Source organism: Schistocerca nitens, chromosome 3 (assembly GCF_023898315.1).
Source record: "Schistocerca nitens isolate TAMUIC-IGC-003100 chromosome 3, iqSchNite1.1, whole genome shotgun sequence".
NCBI classification, from domain to species: Eukaryota; Metazoa; Arthropoda; class Insecta; order Orthoptera; family Acrididae; genus Schistocerca; species Schistocerca nitens.
Window position 1 is genome coordinate 262491870 of NC_064616.1, and position 23446 is coordinate 262515315.

At 36.9% G+C, this 23446-nt stretch overlaps 1 protein-coding gene across 3 annotated transcripts in view; it reads left to right on the top strand.

The window, feature by feature from the left end:
• The first annotated feature begins 574 nt into the window (after positions 1-574).
• LOC126248234 (inhibitor of growth protein 3) overlaps positions 575-23446 on the top strand; it is a 177838-nt gene continuing 154966 nt past the window's right edge. For 2 of the 3 annotated variants that reach the window (XM_049949065.1, XM_049949064.1), the window contains exon 1: positions 575-1239. In XM_049949065.1, coding sequence (XP_049805022.1) covers positions 1212-1239 — 28 coding nt within the window. In that variant the 5' untranslated portion in view covers positions 575-1211. Of the gene's footprint in view, positions 1240-16514; positions 16628-23446 lie in introns of all 3 variants that reach the window. The other variant, XM_049949063.1, reaches the window with a different exon arrangement.

A 23446-nucleotide genomic window follows, 5' to 3' on the forward strand; every position in this document is an offset into this window, starting at 1 on the left:
ACAGTATATTTCTGTGACCTTATGGTGAAAGAATGTGTGTATAGTGTGTGAAGGACTGATAGTGAGATAGGTGTGAACAGTGTGGCATTACATTATTTAATAAGTTATTTGTAAATGAAGTATTGTACACCAGGAATAAATCTAATTATTGTCTCTAACTAGAAGTCTGTAAATGTATGTGTATACGAATTAGTTTATTTTAAATTGCTCTAAAGGTGTAAATACTGTGTCATATCCTATATCTTCGCAAAAAGGGATCTGCGGATGAATAAAGCTACTACTACTACTAGCTACACTTTTAACTGTACATTAACGTTTATGAAGCCAATAAATTTCTGTTTCTTTATTTTTCCCATACACTATAGTCTGAAGCATTTCTCGAGAAATAAAAGTATTAAAATCAGGGGGCAGTGACATTATTACTTCACTATTGCAAGCAGAACCCAGTTTTGTACAATTATTATAATAGAAGGTCTGAGTGTATTGATATGATCGATAATTTATCGTATAAGATTTCGAGTTTATATTAGCGATGTGTGAACTATCTTCAGCGACAATGTTTGAATTGTTTTTGTTTGAATTGGGAATACAGCGTTTTCATTTAAATGAGTAAAGGAAGTTAATCTTCCTTTACCAGACCTTCGTTAATATGTTATAAGCTCGATAAGTCATTGTAGGCGAACTGTACGGCACTTATTAGTCTCTTCATTTTTAAATCATGGAATACTGTGTGCTTTTTGAAAAAAATATTTACATGTTTGGGAATGTACGAAATAAAACTAGCTGCGGGGTATTATTATTTACTTGAATAAACGAACTGCAATATAAGTTTAGTTCACAGACGTGCCTTCTCTTGACGTGTTTTGGAAGTGTGTTTGTATGATTCTCTTCGCTTGTGGTGCAATATATATCATTACCGTGTTGTGAATCCGACTGCTAACAAGAATATATCATGGAACTTATAATATACTCATGTTTGGACAATATTCAGTAGTGTACAAAAATGACAACTTTGAGGCGAACTGACGTTGGGGTGGTGTCATGTGTACCGGTGTCGGGAGTGCGCGTGAAATGCTAATTCTTTACTCCACTTAATCCGTTCAAGCGAATTCTGCTGCGTGGAAAATCTTGCGACATATAGCTGCTGCAAATATTACTGACCCTCAGAAGAGCTTCCTCATTTCACCAAAGGATCGCAAACAAGACCGACAATGCTTTATTTAGAAGATTACTTGGAAAGTGAGTATTCATGTTTTTTTGTGAAGTAGTAATTTTTAATATTAAGTTAACGATTCAAACTTAGCACACCTGTATTTTAAATTTTCTGGTCTAATAGTGGCTGACCTCCCGATGAAGTGTTGTCTGTGTTATTAGGCTTACATGAACAAAATTTGGTGTTTCATTTGTTTGGGTGTGATTTTTCGATTCGCAAAATGTGTGTACCGTTGATTAATGAATAAACTCTCATTTGTCACCTTCAAAAGTTGACTTCACAACTTTAAAACATTTTCTTTATGCCAAACATAGGAGTGCAAAATGTTTTATTTTCAATTATAATCACAGAGTACAACTGCAATGACCTCACAATTGCAATCAACCTGTGAATACATAATAGTGGAATTGTTGTCACACTTGTATGTGGTGTATAGCAGCCTGTATATTACAGCCATGACATTTGCCACATACAGACATGTTTTTTACACTGATGAGTAGGTATGTCCGCACTCTTTGTTGAGTGGTGTTTGTACAGACGTTTTTCATAAGTAAATTTTCGCAGTTTTGCTTAAAAGGTAATTATTGATACATTTGGTATTTGATTCATCAAATGCTCCATTGTGTAGCATCAGAAATTTTGTGTAGAATCCTAATGTATCTGAAACATGAAGATTAGATTAATTGTGTAATTACTCATCAAGACGAACTACTGGGCATCGTGATTGATACCTCATCTGAAAAGTAGCCCTGTAACATGAAACAGTTTGGCAATTTGTGATGACAACGGTGGGGTGCATTTTATAGTACTATTACTGTATGTTTTGAAAACGCTGTGATGTTAGTGTTCAAACAATTTCTAAAATGTTCCAAATTGTCATCAGTTTAACAGATAAAAAGTTTAAGATGCCAACACGACCTTTTTTAAATTAGCAGTATGTAGAAATTGCATGAATTAATTCCCTCCAAACTGGAAATTAATCATCATCATTAATGTCATCCCAGTTACATCATAGACCACACTATTATGTTTTCAGTGGTGACAGCAGTCTTCCATCTTCCCATCACAACTGCTGTCTATGATTAAATCACCCGTGAGATTATTTCTGCTGGATCAAGTGGAAATACACTTATTTTTACTGTGAACACCTGAATGCCAGCTTCATAAGTATACAGAGCTAAACATTATCTTTGGTACTGATTGTGGATTCGAACACTGACATCCCAGTATCATCTGCACTCTTTTTTCCGTATGCATCAGCTTCCTACTCCTCAGTCGATGCAATTTCAAAGACTTCAGACAAACAGCTAATCTGTTTCAGCAGCAGTGTTTCTTTGTAAAATAGTTTCTATTTCAGATACTTATTTGCTATTGTTGCTTGCCAGTTCTGTCAGTTCAATTAGCTGAAATAGATGAAGCTCAGTCCCTCAACAACATGCCTTTACCTGCGGGCAGTGTTATATGTGAGAATGTAGATTCCTTCTCATGCTTCTCCCAATTCAACTAAAAATTCATGAATAAATTAAGTGCATTCTGCATAAAAAACAATGACCACATGGCTAAATGACATTAATTGTTGTTGTGTTAAGATGTGCACTGTTACAGTGTTTTTCGTCGATGAGTTTTCACTAGGGTTCATTTCTTTTTTTAAATCATGTATGATGCATCATATGTTTAAGTGCATAATGACTGTGTACACAGAGTCAAATTCTGACAAGGGAGGATAAGGTTTCATATTAAGTATTTCCTGCTTGCCTTTTGAGGGTGGAACAGTAGAGATATAGCTTGAATGTTGTTTGATGAACTCTCTGCCTGGTACTTAACTGTGTATGGCAGAGTAGTCATGTAGATGTAAAATCTTTTAGCTATAGAAGAAGGCTCTTTAGTCACCAATTCAGAATGAAGAATGAGGCAGAACTGACAGCTCAATAAGATGAGCAGGGAACACCATTCCAGAAATAAAGGAACTAATTGTTGCAAGTGTATTCATTGCTAATATATTTTCTCTGTTTTAAAATGAACATGCAAGTGACAGTGGTATGTTATAAGGTAAAGAATGTAGGAACTGTCTGTCATTGCGTATATAATGTGGAATACTTGCAAATTTTAAGCAAGTTAACTGTTGGCCATGTGGTGAATGAACATCATGCAGCAAAGTATCAGTTGTCAAATGTCTTTGTTTAAAAGTATGTAAACATCAATCTAAGACTTTGTAGAAATGAATTCTGAATTTGATAAGTAGATCCAAATGGAACAGCTGTGAGAGTAACTTTGGTCATGGCGAGAGTGTACGTAAGGGATTTATTAAGCCAAATATGCATCAGCTGAGAAAGCCTTCCATCACCAGAAGATACACAGACACTTACAGAAAACGTTCTCTCTTTTTGGTAGCATTACTGAATGATTAAGACACACAGAGTATGTATGTATTGTAAATAATCTTCTATCTCCAACTGAAGGTATAAAAATGCATAGCACTCAAAGAACAAAATGTTACACTCTGCCAAATATTCAGGCATTATAAGGAGAAACATTCATTTCCCCTTCACTCTATTTGTGAGTGGAACAGGAAAGGAAATGACTAGTAGTGGTACAAGGTATCCTCCACCACATACACCATACATTGGCTTACGGACTGTGTATGTTGATGTAGGTGAAACACTTTCTTAAATCAACATGGGTCTTGGGTGCTTGAGAATAGTTGAATAGCTTGCGTACTAACAATGGAACATTCCCAGGTGTAAATAAATGATTTTGATTAAATTTGGTGGGTATGCAGAGGAGTCAAAATAATGCACTGTATAATTTTTCATTTTTGCCTAATTGCTGTTTTAAGGTGTAAAACATACCATGAAAGGTAATTTGGCATAGGCCTATTAGATTTAGAGGGAATATTTTCGAAACCATGAAATAAGAAAACTGTGTTTTGTATAAAATTTGAAATGAAATTAGCATTCTTGAAAGCTGTATGGTAAACATTTGTAATAATTTAAGGTTTTACAAAATATTCCACCACCATTAATAAATTCTGAAAATTGGAAACTTTTCAGGTACAACATGAATTAAGGAAGCTTTCACACCACCTCAATCCATGTGCTGTAAAGCTGGTTCCTCAAATACCATTTTTGGAAAGAAAGGTGTACACAATGTGCTGTCGCAGTATTTTCAACATACCTAATTAAAATACCTAAATGTTCATTATCGTTCTAATTATTTTTTACGTATTTTTGTTTTGTGTTTGAAATTGTTATTTTAAATTTTCAATTCTTGTTTTTTTTGTTTGTTTTTCAGTTTACCATTTCACATATGTATATTTAGTTGACATAAAACGATAAGTCACTCATTATTATGATACAAAACTATTATAATAATATGAAATGCTTAAAACATAATGCCTTTTAATTTTTTTTGTTTCTTTATACACATCCCACACACAAAATTAATAAAATTTCTTCACATAACACACACAATGGACAACACAATGTAAAACAAAATTCAGCCTTATTTGCAAATTGTGTGGACAATCTTCTAAATATCCTGATTTGTATCAGGCATATTTCAGTTAATTGGATAACCTTCGCAAAGAGAACTGATTATATACTAGTGACTGCAGCTTGATTATATTGTTTCTCAAGTCGAGATTGACATCATAATCAATCAATAGAACTATATCCAAAAATCTGCTGATCAAGTTCTTCCAACATCAAATTCCTTGTTCAGCAAATTGTTGTACCTGTCCCATTGAGTCTTTTGGAATACCCAGATAAATGATTTCCTTGTCCTCAGGTATAATGCTCAAAACAGTTCTTTCACATTGACCACCCCGAAAATCTAACAATAATACAGATTTTTCACCCACACAGGGAAGGAAAACTTCTGCCCAAATATCTTTTTATGTGGTCAAACGATAGTTTACCAGATTTTGATGGCGTCACAGGAACAATTGGGACTTTAAAAAGAGATTTTCAAATTCTTTGCCCAAACACTCCCCATTCTGAGTGTCGTACCTGAGGACACGGAACTTGTTCACCTGGTGTTAACAAAAGGCCCAACGGGAAAAGGAAAGCCGATGGGATGTACACGGTATTTGATATTGGAAGAACTTTGTGAAAGTATTTTCAGATATAGTTCTGCTGAAAGATTATGGAGCCAATCTTCATGTTTCCTTCGACAAGGTTTTCCAATGCACTGAAATATGTCTCATATAAGTATGGATATTTAGAGAATCACCCAGCACAATTTGCGAATCCTGTTTTACATTGTGTTGTCCATTCTGTGTATTATGTGAAGAAATTTAATTCGTTCTATGTGCATGGTGTAAAAAAATGTGTTTTAAGCATGATATTATATCATAATAATGAGTTAGTTATTAATTTTAGTTAGCAAAATACTCATATGTTAAACTGTGAACTAAAGAATAAAATAACAGTGTAAGTCTTAAAACAAAAGTGAGTCAAACATATAATTACAATCATTATGAACTATTAGATATTTTAATTAGGTTTGTTGAAAATGCTGACAGCACATTGTGTACGTATTATTTTCCAGAATTGGTTTTTCAGAAACGTCCTTTATTATATATTGATGGATGTAGCATGAAAGCTTAATTTACGTTTGTTTTACTTTCAGTTAACAGAATAGGCCTACTCGTTTGCGAAACTATAAACTAAAAAATAAAATAACAGTGTACGGCTTAAAACAGAAGTGAGTCAAACACATAATTACAATCATAATGAACAATTAGATATTTTAATTAGGTTTGTTGAAAATGCTGTGACAGCACATTGTGTACGTATTATTTTCGAAAATTGGTTTTTCAGAAACGTGCTTTTTTTTATATATATATATATATATATATATATATATATATATATATATATATATATATATATATATATATATATATATATGGATGTTGCATGAAAGCTTAATTTATGTTTTTTTTTTCCAAAATTAATTAATTATTATGGTGTATTTTGCAAAATTTAAAATTATTACAAAAGTTGATTATACACATTCCAAGAACATTAATTACATTTCAGTTTTTATGTCAAACACATTTTGTATATTTCATGGTTTCAAAGCTGTTCCCTCTAAACTTATTATGCCAAATTACCTTTCGGGGTGTGTTTTGCCCCTTAAAAGTGAAACTGGGCAAAAACAAAGAAAATATGTATTGCATTATTTTGACTCCTCTACCTACCCACCAAGTTTCATCAAGATCTGTAACATGTGGGAATGTTCCCTTATGCCAACAGCCTTGCCACAGTGGTAACACTGGTTCCCGTCAGATCACCAAAATTAAGCGCTGTCAGGCTGGGCTAGCACGTGGATGGGTGACCATCCGGTCTGCCGAGCGCTGTTGGCAAGCGAGGTGCACTCACCCCCTTGTGAGGCAAACTGAGGAGCTACTTGATTGATGAGTAGCACCCCCGGTCTCGTAAACTGACATACAACCAGGATAGTGGTGTGCTGGCCACATGCCCCGCTGTATCCGCATCCAGTGATGCCTGTGGACTGGGGATGACACAGTGGCTGGTCAGTACCGTTGGGCCTTCCAAGGCCTGTTTGAATGGAGAGAGAGAATGTTCCCTTGTAGCACAAGAAACACCCTCAGGTAAACAGGTAAAACCAATGATTGTGCTATCACCTGTTGGCCTTGACCTGGGACATCATCAAGGTGGCGGACACACTTATTTCAAGCTTATATAATATGGCGACCATAGCATTGCTCATTACGCACACAGACACAAATAATATAACAAAGATTTAATTGTAAAAATAACATGAAACAAACGTGACAACTGTGGGAGTTACGGGTTTTTGGGTGGATACAAAATAAATATAAGACAATCCTACTATTGAAGACAAATGATAACATAAAAATCAAGGTCATGATATCCTCAATAATCAACAAAACTACAACTTAAAAAATCTTGTGTCAGAAATTTGACCTATATAGCACACACACACAGTCCACAATAGCACAAACTCATATTTAGTTACAATACCCAGTACCAGAAATTCAGTTGACCTATACAGCTTAAACAAAATCCATAATACCACAAAACACACCCAACTCGGTGATTCTAATATGTAACTCTTAATTTAACTTGTATAGCTAAAATGAAGCCCTCAGTACAACAAACCAAAATGTGCCCTTACAATTAGTACTGACAATGTAACCTCACCATTGTGGGTAAAACAAACTCTATGGTATCTACCGGCCACAACATAACAGAATTACTAACAACAACAACCACCCAAAAAATCATAAAAAATTGTATGAACACCGTTTTTGATATACGAGGATCACACATAAAACACACACATTTGATATATACTACTGTAAATACAAAAAAAAGAGAAAATGAAAATAAAAACATACTTACCAACAAATGTCAGCTGTCACACAAAAAGCATTCAGGAGGACGACGGTTCAATCCCACGTCCGCCCATCCTCATTTAGGTTTTCCGTGATTTCCCTAGATCACTTCAGGCAAATGCTGGGATGGTTCCTTCGAAAGGGCACGGCCGATTTCCTTCCCCATCCTTCCCTAATCCAAGCTTGTGCTCCGTCTCTAATGACCTCGTTGTCGACGGGACGTTAAACACTAATCTCCTCCTCCTGTCACACAAATCTAGCAATCTAGTGGTAGCAAAAATAATATATTATCCACACAATCTCTTGAATGGCCAGTCTAGACTTCTGAACTCGAGAACCCCTCCAGACAGAGCCTCGACAATGTCTCATGAACTGATCCCTGGTCTGAGATGCAGCAAGTTTGGTCACTCTTCTACTTGCTCGGTAATTGTAACACTTCACATGTTCATCAGTTAAAGGGAATAACTGTAGGAATTTTAATTGTGATATGTCGTCCCCCATTGTGCCCTGTGAACTTTGTCATATCCATAACTAACAAAAAATGAAACACAAAATTAAATACCAAACCATAAAAAACAAACCCAAAAATGAATGTAGTGTCCACAACTACCAACACCAAAATAACTTCTTAATGAACTACCAGGAACGCTCTCAATATTATGCTCACAAACAGCAATCAAGAAGTTCAGTGAGTCACTAATAGCACTCAAAAACATCTTAGAAACATAAATGTCGCACACTGGAGAATGCCACCACATACTCAAACATGCCCTCTGTAAACACGATCCATTTCAGATACATTGCACCACCTTGATGTCACACACAATAACACAGTTACATTACCGAGAGAGGTGGTGCAGTGGCTAACACACTGTACTCGGAGGATGACGGTTCAAACCCGCATCCAGCCTCCTGATTTAGGTTTTCCATGATTTCCCTAAATTACTTCAGGTGAATGTCAGGATGGTTCCTTTGAAAGGACACGGCCGATTCCCTTCCCAAATCCGATGGGTCTGGTGACCTCGCTGTTTGGTTCCTTCCCCCAAATCAATCAACCAACAGCCACATCACAGATCAAAGCTGATGAGTGGAACCACAAACTTTGGTTGATCCGCACCCACGCCAACTGCATAAATAAATCACGTACACACCCTGTCATTTCTTGTGGATACCCAACGCATCAGACTGATATGAGCCATAAGCTGAATTCAGACTGCAAGCCCCCATATTAGCTTGCTCTCTTGCATGCAGGATGGGTTAAGACAACACTTTCTACATCTGCCCCTTGTCACCCTCACTTGTAGCACTAGAGGTAGCCTCATTCACACCTAGCAGACTCCCCTCCCCTTTTCATATCTCCCCCCCCCCCTCTGTCTCTCTCTGTTGGAATGACTCAATATATATGGCCTTATCACTGACTTTAGTACCTAGAGATAGACCTATTTGCCTTTTAAATTGGAATTCAGGTAGAATCCTGAAGCAGAAAAAGCAATTGTAGCACTTTATGATCACTATGGTACAGCTTTTGCTCGTTTCTCTTAGATGGATCTATCACAATCAGTTTCATTCAGGATGTGTCAGTATTCCGTGCGCTGTATTAACAAACAGCAGTAGTGGCAGGGTGGTAGTTCATTGGTGTTTTGTGAGTTATGTAGGTGTGTGAGATGGATATACCAAATTTTTCCCCAGTGAATGTTGCTGGGATAAAGAAGAAAATGGGGCGCAGTGTGAACTACTTAAGGGCACTCATTCAAGTATAGAACTTAGCCATATGCTAGTAGCAGGAAGCTTCATAAAAGGCAGTGGGAAGAGACTAAAGTGGATTATTGCAGTAGTTACCCCTTTCAGGCCCATCTTGCTATGATATCAGGCTTGATATCCTGGTATCTTTCTGTCAAATTGCATGGAGTGGTGATCTACAAAACCACTTCACTGGCAGCTGTACTGAGAATATGGCCTAATTTACTTAATTGTGCCAGTTATAAAGATAGAAACCAGACAGTACCAAATCCAACATGTGTAATTCTCTGGGTGAGGTCCAACCAACTTATTAATAAGACTCAGGAATCCCACACATGCAGATTGAAAGTGAGCTGTACATAACATTCAGACCCTTATAAAGGTCCACAGTATCCATGCTTCGAAGAAACATTTGAACTCCTTAAGCAGTGAACCCCTTTTCTATAAACCTGTCCTCAGGCATCTGCTAGTTGCTGTGTGGCACATGCAGAGGCATCCATAAATCTCCTGAAAGCTATTTAGTTGCTAGAAGACTCATGAAACAAAAACTGCATGACCACAGAGGCCACTACCTGTAACAAGAACCACAAGAAGATCTGGAAGAAACATGAGTAACATGTGAAAAATCATGCAATGATACAAAACATGTTTTCTGTAGTAGACATGCCATTATCAGTTGAAAATAGAATGCTAATGTTGTGGCTAAAATCCAACAGGACAGTACTCATTCATTTGAGTCATTATTAATTTAAAACTAATAATTCCACAGCTAGAAGTATGATAAGCACAGTTATGTGTTATATTGAAGGCAATAATTTTCTCTCGTTTGTTCTTGATACAAGTAATTGATGTACCAAAGAGATCAACATTCAGGTGTATAAGGTGGTGGTCAACAAGTGTTAGAAAAAAGTTTGTTGTTGTCGCAATCTCTCTCTTCTTGCCCATTAATTAATCAAAGTGAAATTTCGTGAATGTTGCTAAGGTTGTTGCAGCCTTAGTAGTTGACTGACTTGTCCCTTACTTTTACATATTTAAGAAAAACTGATTTGACAAAACCTACTGATGCTGAACATCACCCTTGACCCTTAAAATAATTGCTGTAGCATAGAATGTCATAGCTGCACAAACAGAAATAGGACACTCATTATATTTAGTTTGCATCCAATTCCACCTGTCTGCTTTGACTCGTGACATAATGGTGTTGTGGTGTGTGATGTCACAATGGCACAGTGTTTTTGAGTTATGGTATTTTTATTGTGTTTTAATTGTTCTAGGGAATATGGTTTTTTTGGGTTTTTGAGTTGTTGGTGTTTTGGTTTAGGTGGTATTTTTTGAGTTGCACAGGTTTGTGAAGTTTGTAATTGTGCCCTTTTTTTTGCCAGTAGGTATTGAGAGCTGTGTTTGAGCTTTATAGGTCAAGAGAAATGTCTGATTCAACTTTTCGGGCTTATAATTGTTAGTTTTTTGGTATTAACGGCTTCATTTGACCTATATAGGTCGAGTGAAGTGTACTTGGTTTTGTGACTGTAGCATTATGTCATAAGTTGAGACTTTTTAAATCGTATTTGTTTTGGGATGGTACAGTGTTTTGTATCGTTATATATTTAGCTGGTCCCCACCCTAAGCCCCCTATTCCTTGCGGTTGTGCTGTTAGTTTCATTTTATGGTTGGAGTGAGACTTTCTTGTGACATTTTTATTTCTGTTTGCATTTGTTGATATGTTTATGTAGTGATGACATTGTAGCCATTTTGTATACACTGGAAGTAGGAAAGGAGGCGTTTCTGCCATTTTGATGACGTCATGGATCAAAGCAGATGGGTGGAATCAGATGCTCCCCTAATGCTGTTGGAAGATGAAAGTTGAGTTGGGAATTAGCAAAGCCAACAAATGTGAATATGACATCTTATTGTGCTGACAGACTGGTTTGTAGTGTAGCCGAAGATATAGGGTAGATTAATAAGTGGCAATTTGTCAGTTGGTGAAGCCACTAAATTAACCAAAATGCTTGTTACAACATATTTTATGCATATTGGACTTCTTGGAGTATTTTAATTCACTTGTTTTGGTGACGTCATGATCAAAGCAGATAGACAGTATCAGTAGGTTCAATATCTTCGAAAATATGTTAATATTCACAAATCAAACAAAACTCATTGTGTAGTGCCCACATCTACCTATCTTTAACCAAGTGTCTTGTTGTGTTGAACTGCATATCGTAATACTTGTGTATTTTGTGCACTTTTGTTCCCTTCTCCCATACTGGGTAATTTCGTGGCGTAATAATATAGACGAGGGCAATGAAGTTTTTAGCATGTTGAAATGAACATTGAGACTTTTATGTAGACCACTGACATATGGTAGCTTACCTTGTTATTTGAATCGAGTCCATACATGCGTTCGCTTTAATAAATTACATAGATGAGGGAGACTTAGATATTCAACTTTAGGTAAGAAAAACCTCTACTTGTGATGAAGTAATCATTCTTTATAGTGAAAATTTATATAATGTGTTCTAGTATTTGTATGTGTCCACAAAATAATAATGGCTGATCTGCTTTTTGATATTCTCTTTACGAGAACACTATATCTATAATTCTTCTTATATCGTATAGAATATCTGTCACAGATTTGTGTTTGTAATCTTAATTCTAAGTGTGACATGTTTTATTGTGTTACAGTTCTGTATTTTCCTCATACAAACACTTTCCTTGATTATTTGTTGTCAATTCTGTTGAATTAATAATAATAATAATAATAATAATAATAATAATAATAATACTGATTATTTCTATAAAATAATGTATGTATATAGCTGCAGTCTCACTCAGCGTCATTTTACTTTGTTCTGCTATTTTATGACACTTCCATTACACTTTTTGGAGAATTTGTTCAAATCTTTTACATTAACATGTACCAATTACATACGTGATGACGCATGTTACCAACTGCGTTCCTGGCTTTGATAGTAAGTGAATGCTTGGGGAGTTAAATCTGTTAAATTGTCTGCACTGAATGTGTTAACAGTTTGGACCTTCAATTAATGCAACTTTTGTCTGAGAAATAATGTTTGTATGGGATTATTCTTTGCCCATATCATTGTAAAATTTCTCTGGTAAAAGGTATCTTGTGTATCCCATGATTGTGACAGTGAAGATCTTCAGTACTTTCCAATGAGGCTCAGTTCTTTGTTAGATATTTAGTGTACTATTCCCTGAGAAAATTAAATCTGCCTACTATTGTATGTATGTATGTGCCCTTTGTGTGTGTGTGTGTGTGTGTGTGTGTGTGTGTGTGTGTGTGTTTACCATTATGGGGTCTCTTGAAGTTTCTAGAGTGTTCTATATCACATACCCTCTATATTGTCTCTTGCACAATATTATCTTTTTTGTGACACTGCTTTTGTTATGTCATTTCCTTCTCTCTCAGTATCAGTAACTAGACAGAGTTTCTGAAGTTTCCCTACAAACCTTGCAATTTTGCTGTCATTTCTCAAAATTTTCTATCTTTGTGCCCATGAACTTGCATGCTTCTTCACATATGTGTGTCATTTCATACACTTTCTTAAGTGGAATTTGTTAAATTCTGAATCTTCAGACATTTAAGTACAAAAAGATTTCCATATTCATAAAGTAACATAGACTATCGGCCCTACAGTACTACATAGGTTGTGTAGTCATTTGTTATGTCTGCCTAACTTCCAAAGACTTCTGGAGTTTTATTAATGCCTGTCACTTCTATTTTAACATCACCTCAGAATAATTGTGTACAGCTAGAAATCATAAGAAGAATATTTGTGTAATAGTTCTTGCTGTCATTTAGTGAACTGAATTCCATGTTTAGTAGGCTGGAGCATAAGTGGCAGCAATTAATTTTTACCTTGAAAGACTATTGGGCAGACCTGACACGTGGACGTGGGTGGGACATAGTGTCTGGTGTTTTTGAAAGTAGGGTAAGGTGGGGTATATCCGACATAGTAATTTCTTGTGGCTATAAAACGCTTATCCGAGGTTGGATCTTAACGTTATATATGTTAAATTATAGGTAATGTAAGGGAGCAACTGTTTGTAAAATATTTTTGTTATACTATGAATAGTTTTTGAGATATCTGCATTTTAAGAAACGTCATTTGCAAAAATGGTGGGGTAAATCTGACCCCTATTTTGTTGGCTGATTTTGCAAAGAAATAGTTCTAAATGAACGGTTTGTTTGGGAAATAATTATAAGCAATTACATTTTTTACATAATTGAACAAAATGTATTCAAAAAATAACAGTGTTTAGAGGAGCCAGAGGGTAGGGAAGGTGGTTTGGGGATTTCATAGGGATGAACTAACAGGTTACGAAGGTTAGGTGGACGGCTCCTATCCTTGTAACCGCCCCCGGTGTAAAACCTGTCCCATGCACCCTCCCACCACCACCTACTCCAGTCCTGTAACCTGGAAGGTGTACACGATCAAAGACAGAGCCACGTGTGAAAGCACCCACGTGATTTACCAACTGACCTGCCTACACTGTGATGCATTCTATGTGGGAATGACCAGCAACAAACTGTCCATTCGCATGAATGGACACAGGCAGACAGTGTTTGTTGGTAATGAGGATCACCCTGTGGCTAAACATGCCTTGGTGCACGGCCAGCACATCTTGGCACAGTGTTACACCGTCTGGGTTATCTGGATACTTCCCACCAACACCAACCTATCCGAACTCCGGAGATGGGAACTTGCTCTTCAATATATCCTCTCTTCCCGTTACCCACCAGGCCTCAATCTCCGCTAATCTCAAGTTGCCGCCACTCATACCTGTCATTCAACATCTTTGCCTCTGCACTTCCGCCTCGACTGACATCTCTGCCCAAACTCTTTGTCTTTAAATATGTCTGTATATGTGTGGATGGATATGTGACTCCTTACCCTCTCCCTTAAAACCCACATCGTTTCGTCTTTCTCTCTCCTTCCCTCTTTCCTGATGAGGCAACAGTTTGTTGCGAAAGCTTGAATTTTGTGTGTATGTTTGTGTGTCTGTCGACCTGCCAGCACTTTCATTTGGTAAGTCACATCATCTTTGTTTTTAGATATATAAATAAATAATTCTATACACATAAACGATAAAAAATATGCGGTCAAATTTACCCCACCATTTAGCGGTCGGATTTACCCCACCATGCCATGTTTCATTTAACACACATAGAAACAATTTACGTGACATTTCCAACAAAAATGATACATACACTGAATAGGTCACTAAATGCACTACAAAAATCACTTACCGTTTGTTTTGCGTCGTTTTATTCAATAAGGTAAATCTAGTGATGTAATTTGCACAGAAATTAAATTGAAACAACCAAAAACACACTTGTTGTCTTTTGGGTGTCTAAATGTCAAATGCAGCAAAGCTGTCAATGTGACATTTGCGTTATTTCGAATGCTCTATATGGTAACAGTAATGTGAAATCACTCCGCTTTGCCATTTCTCACAAATAGAGGGCGGTCGGGTTTACCCACCCAGTCAGATTTACCCCACCTTATCTTATTTTCCATCTAGATTGTGTGTTTTCAGGGTAAGTACAGTAGTGTGAAGAAGAGAAAGGTTGCAAGGCCGTAGTGGTAGTACAAAAATAAATAAATATTAAAAAATAGGCCTCTACATTGCCCTCAGGTCCATAATTTGCTGTCAAAAAAGTCTTTCACTCAATATTGTCCATTGTACCACTTGTGAGTGGTTCATTCTTTGGGAATACGGAAGTGTCCCGACACCACCCATGTGCTTTGACCCATGACGACATCAATATGGCAGAAATGGCTATTCTAAGAGTCTCCAATATGGCGCCTATGATAGCACTACACACACAGCAGCAAACACAAAAATACGTATAAATAAGACATCATCTCCCTCCAAAAATACAATCAAACTAATGGGACAACTGCAGGCATTTGGGGGTTTTAGGGAGGGGACAAGCTAAATATGACGGAAAAAAAACACCCACACCACGATCCCAAAACACACAAGATGACGAACAAAACAAAAAATTACAAAATCTACAGGAATCGGACACTTCCCTTGACCTATATAGGTCAAAGGCAGCTGACGATGCCAAAACACCAACGCCTACAGCAAAAACTATGGATATTGGAATCAGACATTTCGCTTGACCACACCTGACAGTACCAAAACACCTATACCTACATATAAATATACGAAAATTGGAATCGGTCATTTCCCTTGACCTATATAGGTCAACTACAACTACTGATACGAAAAGCAATTACTTACCACCCACAAATTGCGGCCAGACCTCACACACACACACACACACACACACACACACACACACACACACAGGATGCCATCAAACAAGAAGACAACATCTACAAACACAACCAACTCAAACCTTATCAAATTTTTTTCCTTAATGAATTTTGAGGAATGAACATTTAGAGATGGCCCATGTTTGCTGCATTAAAACCCAATTATGACGACTTTCATGTTGGATTTTGATACATACATCCACCCCACCCCCCCACCCCCACCCCCTCCCCGCCCTCCCATTTGTATATACCAACAATTAAAATATGGAGAAAGTGACAATAAATCAAGTACTGAAATAAAGAAAACTATTTTTCAACAGAAATATCTTAAATGTTACTGTTATTGATGTTTTATTGTAGTAGTTGTTGCTGTTGCTATTTTTTGGTAAAAAGAGAACGTTAGTGATGTCAAGCAACATTACTATTTTAGGAGGTAATTTATCAGATGTTCTGTGCACAGGTACAAGCATGGACAATAAAGAAAAGTGAGAAGATTGTTGAAGCTTTTTGATGGAAGACGGTAAGGATTCCAATTAGTAAGGTTTCACAAGAAGGGGATACCACAAGGAAGCTCTGTGATTGTGTGAAAGTAATATTAATAATATAGGATCTACTTCAAAGAAAATCACAAAAGTACTTAACTGCAGGTGGAATTTCTGAAGCAGTTATGAAATAAATGGTGTTTGAGTGATTTCTAGTGTTGGAGGTTTAAATAACTGTGTGTGTCCTTCAAAACTGGAGTTCCAGTTTATAATTTTTGCATTTACACAGGAACAAAAAACATAGCAATTCTGTGATAAAATAGTTTAAATGTGTTGTGTGAAACCGTAACCTTAAGCATTTGTTGCCTAAAATCTGTGATACACAGGAAATCGGAGAATCACGTGTAAAAGCAACTTCAGTCAGAAGAAATGTGTGGTAGTAACTGAGACTCTTTAGAAAAATACATAATGCAGAGTTATTTAGAAGACTGTCGAGAAAGTGAGTATACTAAGGGAAAACAACTTAATGGTTTTGTTTATGTATCAATTTTTTTATGTTGTCTATAAACATGATTTTTTTTTTAATTTTTTTATTTTTAGCTTTAGGTTATGTTGTGGGATTATGACCTCATTGATGTGTATCTAGCAAGTACGTGGATGGCAACTATGGAATCTTGAGTGGAGTGTGGTATTGCACCCATTTATTTGTACTAGAGACACCTCGCATGTGTATTCTTATTTTCGTTTCACCTGCCACACTCAGCAGTTATCCCTCTTTAAGTTTAAATACTGATGTGGTGTTACAACTAGTGTGTGTGTTACTTTTCCACTTTTTCATTGACTGTGCCTCACAATGGCCTCATACGGATGGGAAAGTCCAAGGGAAGGAGGCACCTCTTATTAGAAAAGACTTGGTGGAGACAATATTTAGCCATGGAAAGAATATTTTATTTATTGCAGGAGGTATTATTGTCACCGTGGTGCCAAAAGTAGGATGGAATTTATTTTGTATGTGCTCCAGATGGATCTCACCTATGAAGTTTTCAAGTAGTATGGTATTAGCACTATAAGAAATTATGAATTTGAAATTTTAAAAAGGTTCAGGAGTTCATTGCTAAATACCATCTTACAGCAGTGATATGTGAGACATGAGAAAAAAAATTACTAAATATGGAAAAAAGCAAACAAAAAATTAACTTGCACTGGTAATAGCATAAAAAAAGGAGTGTAGTAGTCAGTGTATAATATATAGATACACACACAGCTGATGGATGAGTGATTGTTTTGAACTGTAATATTCGTGTGTATGTAAATGAAAAACTAGTAATAAAAAACTTTTTGATAAGTGAATATAACATTCCCATACCACAAGATGAAGTTACCGAGGAGTTGTAAGGACCCATAAGCCTCTGCAAAAACTAATGTATATGCTAAATAGCATGAATAGTGTGACTGATTGTAGGTGATTAAAAATTGTGAGTGTGAGACTAACAGGAGAAGATGAGAAAAAGTAATGAAAGTATTGTGACTGATAATATGATTTGGACGAGGAATTGTTTCCATTGATGCTTTTAAAGCAATTAGCTCATATTTCAAACTGAAAGAAATATGAACAATTTGGACCATGAAGGGACAGCAGACTATAAGAGTGTGTGTGCAGATCAATGTAAAATCACTTGCTCTGTCTCATTAATAAAGACAGGTTGCTGGGAAATAGCACTATCATAGTAATAAACAGAAGAAAGATGATTTAGGGTAAAATGAGTAGAGATGAAAATCGATACAAAAGTAGCTCTGCAATCGTGTCATCCAGAGAGCTATGTTTAAGTATATAATGTGCATAAAAATTAGATCTGATGAAGATAAGTACATCATAATAATGATGATTATAAGCAATAGGGTGAGGTGAAGAATGGAGCTGAAAAACTGTGTAAAAGCAAGAACAGAAGCGTTGAAATGATTGATGGGGTGTATCATGTGGTTCAAAGTGCAGGAGAAGCCCCTAAGTGTGGTGTTGCATTGGTAGCTGTGGTCCCAGTTTTGTTACTTGCGTATTCAAGCAGATTCTGACACTGGACACCATTCTAGATCTTGTTGCCATAGAAAAATTCGAAATTGTCACTGGGAGTCACATATGGGACCTTCACTTCAGAAACTGACTATGCATATCACTAGACTATGGATGCAACACAGACAACTTGTGCCTTGAAATAAACACTTATTTCACACACCTGCGTGGATGGAAAAGTCAACAAACAAACAAACTTGGAAGTTGTCTTGAAACTAGCTGGATTGTGATTATTGTGAAAACTGAGACTGATTCCCGTCATGATATTGGTTATAGTATATTTTCCAAAGTGATGATGTATATGATTACAGTAGTTTTGGAAAATATCTTGGTAAAGAAATGAAGTAGATGGAGGAAGTGTAGATTTTGCTCAGGTAATACGTTCATTATTAGGTACATGTTGTAGACAGCCTTGGTTAGCAGAATAGCAGAGTGTAACTAGTATTGACATGGTTTCTTCTGTTTCATTTTTCATTCGTGGATAGTATAGGAAGAAAATAAAAAGAAAAGGAAAGAGTGTATTGGTAAATAGGAAATTCATTTCTGACGGAACATTATTTATTGGTTATTTCAGATACTTTTAACAACAAAAGAAAGGGAGACAGTTATCAGTTTAAACAAACTTGTTGCAACAAAGGAGATATAAAGAGAAACTTGCACCACTGTGATAAAAATAAGCTAAGAAAAGCATTAGTAATGATATTTATAGCACTGACGCTGCCATTATGGGGCTTGCCATCATAAGATACATGCAAAAGTAAGGAAATGAGTTATAATTCAGGGGGTCCAGATGTATTTTTTTTTTCTTGGCTACTCCTGATCAGATTGTGAGAATGAAGAAGTTGTCACTAATGGTGCTACCTCATTCTTTCCTTTCTTTCTTGCTTCCATGTATCCCCAAGCGTATAAAATTTTAGTTTCTTTTTCTCTGCCTGATCTCTAATGCTTTACGTTACAGCTCAGGAAGTGGAAATTTTTTATGTTTATGTATTTTCAGGTCATCAGTTCTTATCATTTGCTTCACCTTCCAAGTCATGGTTCTGCCATCCGCGTATAAGTAATGTGTGTTTTCTCTTTTTTGATAACTGTCAGATGATATGCATGAGTATGTGTTATCACGCATGGTAGTACTAATTGATCAATCGTATCTTGATATTATGTTGCAAAGATAGAACTTTAATTTGACACATACCGTAAATAAGCCAACAAAATTGTCAGCACAATATATTTAAAAATCAAGATAATGAAAAAAAGTTGAAATTTCTGTAATTTTGGCACATGGCTTATTGGGATGTGATTGTGTTGTTTTCATGTTGTTGTTTTTTCTTTTTTTAATTATTTATTTTATGTTAAGCCTTTCAACAAACAGTAAATGGATTTTGGAAATGGGATACAAAAAGAGGAAGCTGAAAATTCTCTGTGTTAAAAATAAAATAAATTTATTAATTTTGAGTCACTTGACTCCAGCATTTTGTGTTTCAAATATTTCTAAAATATTTTGCTGCTATTTTTGGGGAATTTGAGGCTTCCTTGCAACTGTATTTTCAATTTATGCCAGTTGGGTGTATGTTTCAGATTTTTTTTACAACAGTTCCATGCCACATTATCCAAAAAGATTTTGCAATTTTACAAACACAAAAATATTTAATAATTAATAACATACTAAGTGTTTTGTGTAACTTTCTGTATCTTCTTTTGTCTAAAAAAAAAAAAAAAACATTGTTTGTACAAGTTGTTATGTTTGTGCCAAGACTGTCGTAACATTTAAAACTCTTAATATCTTTCTTGTTTTTTCTACATTTATGATGTGAAACTTTCTGTGTCTCAGTGATAGTTGATGACATTATTTGTCAAAATACACAGCTTGCCAATGCATGATGAATCGAGAATACATCATGCTTTAGATACTTTTGTTTCACAGATTTTGAATGTTACACAAAATACTTGAAATTTCCACATTATTAATATCAGTGAACCAATAGTGTACACATGTCTATGGTAAAAAATCTGTTTGTGACATAACACATGTAAAAGAAATCTATGAGGATTAGTTAAGGAAGAAAAATAATTTTGTTGTTGACTTATTTTTCTTTATTTGAACTAAGTATTACAAAATGAAAAATCTTATGTTCAATTTAGTGCCACTCTCCCCTTTTTCTAGGCATACTTGCTAAAGCATTTGAAATTTCTTGGCCCCGTACTACAAAAAATCACTTTCGTAAGTTTATGAACAGTTCTGGACAAACTTCTCCTCTTGCTGATTGTCTTCAAACTGCTGTCCTTCCAGCACTTCTTAAATAACATGAACATTTGGAAATCACACACTGAATTATCTGGAACTTGTTTGTTACAATCAGAATGTTATGTTGCGCAAACTTTGAGAGTCCACAATAATCAATGTCAACAGCTAAACTAATTTGAAAATGATTCTATCTGGTGGTGTTGTTGCTTATCAAGCATCAATGTTATGTGAAGCAGTTCTTGTTCTGTAACAGCATCATGAACTTTGGTGTATTTGTTCTCCTTTTATGTGTAAATTAATTCCTGCCATTAACTCTTTCTCTGGCCTTTAAGAAACTCTACAAGAAAGACAACTAATCAGTTGTCTGTTAAAACTGTTTCAAGACTTTGGCAACTAACAAACAAATTTTCACTTATAATGGGCATGGATTCCCTTTTATTCACCACTCCATGCTGGCACATTAGCAGTCACATTAGTAGTTACCTTTTACATGTACACTCTGCAAACCACTGAGGCTGCTTGATAGAGGGTACTTCCCATTGCAGCACGTATTAGGGTTTCATCCCATTCCATTTGCATTTGGAGCATGGGAAGAATGAGCGTCCCTCCAGTGGGCTCTCAACTCTTTTATGAGTACATGCTTGGCTACCATGGGACTCCAGCACTACTTCCCTTTCTGTGCTACAAGCCTATGCTTCCTCTTCTGCCCTTCCATTGGATGGTCTCTCTAGTGCAGATCCCGTTTGGGCATGGTACATGATTTAGGATCCTATTTTTCAATTTAACTTCCAGCACACTCTACACCTTTTCATTAATAAGTACTTGGTCCCCATTGTGTTTTCAGTGAACTTGTGCCTCATGATACAACTTTGGAGGCTGTGGCTATTCAAGTAAGAACATTTCAGGACTTTACCATCTGTAATGTTTATGTCCTTCCCGTTGGTGGAGTGCCTTAGAAGATATTGTTTGCATTGGTTCCCCATATTTACTGATCTTCGATAACTTCAATACCCATAATCCTTTGTGGGGTGGAGCGCCGATCACTGGCCGTGGTAAAGACATCGAAAACTTAATGGCAGATCTCGACCTCTGTCCCTTGAATATTGGTGCCTCCACACACTTCAGTGTGGCAACTTACTCAGCCATTGATCTTTCTATTTGGATCTCTGGTCTTCTCCCAGCCACCTACTGGATGGTACACGATGATCTGTGTGGTAGCAACCATTTCCCAATCTTTCTGTCCCTTCCTCAGTGTCACTACCTAGGGCCCCATCTCTCCCTCCACAATGCCTACTGGGATGCTTTCACCTCCTCTGTTTTTTGATCCTCCACCTGTCAGATGGCAGTACATTGGAGGACCTCGGAAATTGCTGAGGCCATTAGAGATTGCAAGCGGGCTTTCCAGCACCACAAGTGGCATCTATTGATTGAGCACCTCATTGCCTTTAAATGGCTGTGTGTCCAGGTCTGCCACATGATAAAACTATGGAATCAAGAATGTTGGGAATTGTATGTTTCAACCATTGGACCATGTGCGCCTCATTTGCAGGTTTGGGTGAAGATGAGACACCTCTGTGGATACCAGTCCTCTGCAAGTGTACTTGGTATTTCATTGAACATTGCTATTTTCACTGACCCAGATGCCACAGCCAAACAATTTGACTGTATTATGCTCAAACCTCTGTGTCTGAGACCTATCAACCTGCCTTTTGTGTCCTTAAACAGCAGATTGAGTGATTGCACTTATTTTTCACTACACGCCACTCCATTCAGTGAGGGGGGAAATTCTTCAGTGCTATAGCCCTTTGCCCTGGTACAGCCCCAGGGCCATACTGCATCCACAATCAAATCCTCAGAACACCTATCAGTGGAATATCAGTGTCATCTCCCTACCATCTGCAACCGTATCTGGAGCAAGGACGAGCCCACATCTCAATGGCAGGAGAGTATCACCCTCCCAGTACTGAAACCAGGTAAGCATCCCCAAGAGATGGACAGCTATTACCCAATTAGTCTTACCGATGTTATGTGTAAATTGCTTGAACATGTAGTGAGCTGGGGTCTGTGTTGGGTCCTTAAGTCGTACGGTCTTCTGGCTCAATCCCACTGCAGTTTTCACCAAGACTGTTCCACAGCTGATCATTTGATTTGCTTGGAGTCTGCCATTCAGACATCTTTTGACCAATGTCAACGCCTTATTGCTGTTTTCTTCGACCTACAAAAGGCTTGTGACATCACACGATGACACTACATTCTCTCTACCTTACATGGGTGGGGCTACTACTTAATACACTTCACTGTCTCAGCAACACCAACTGGAGTGCAAAAGGCACTACCTTTCTGCAGTATTACAGAGCTCTGATCTTGTCCTGTCATGATTATGGGAGTCTGGCATATGGTTCAGCATCATCCTCAACATTGCAGTCACTGGACCTGTCAATGTACGGTCTGACTTGCAGCAGGAGCCTTTCGAACCAGTCCTGTGAACAGCCAATTCACGGAGGCTGGGGTTCCTCCACTATGGATCAGGTGCCAGCAACAACATACTCAGTTATACTATACATGTTCGCAACTCCCCTAAGCTTCCAGACCACTATGACCTATTTCCTAGTAAGGAGGTCCACCTCCCACAACAGAGACCCAGAACTGGGGTCACAATTGCAGTTTGACTACAGTGTCACTGTTCTCAACTCCAACTTCCCTCAGTGTCGCCATCTTCTGCTAGCAGATACAGTACAGCCACATGTACCTGCTACATGACCTAATGATTGTTACAAGTGCTGGCCTCACACCTTACTTACCACTACATCACTATGCTTTAATGCAGCAGGCTAATTAAGGTCTGCATACGTAAATACATTTATAGCAGTTTGATTTTAAATTATTTCCAGTATACACATACAACACTTCTTTTCCATATTCAATAACAAAGTTAAAATAAACACATAGCATCTTTTTCTTCAAGCTCCAATGCATTTGGATGCTTCAGTTCTATGAACTTTTGTGGT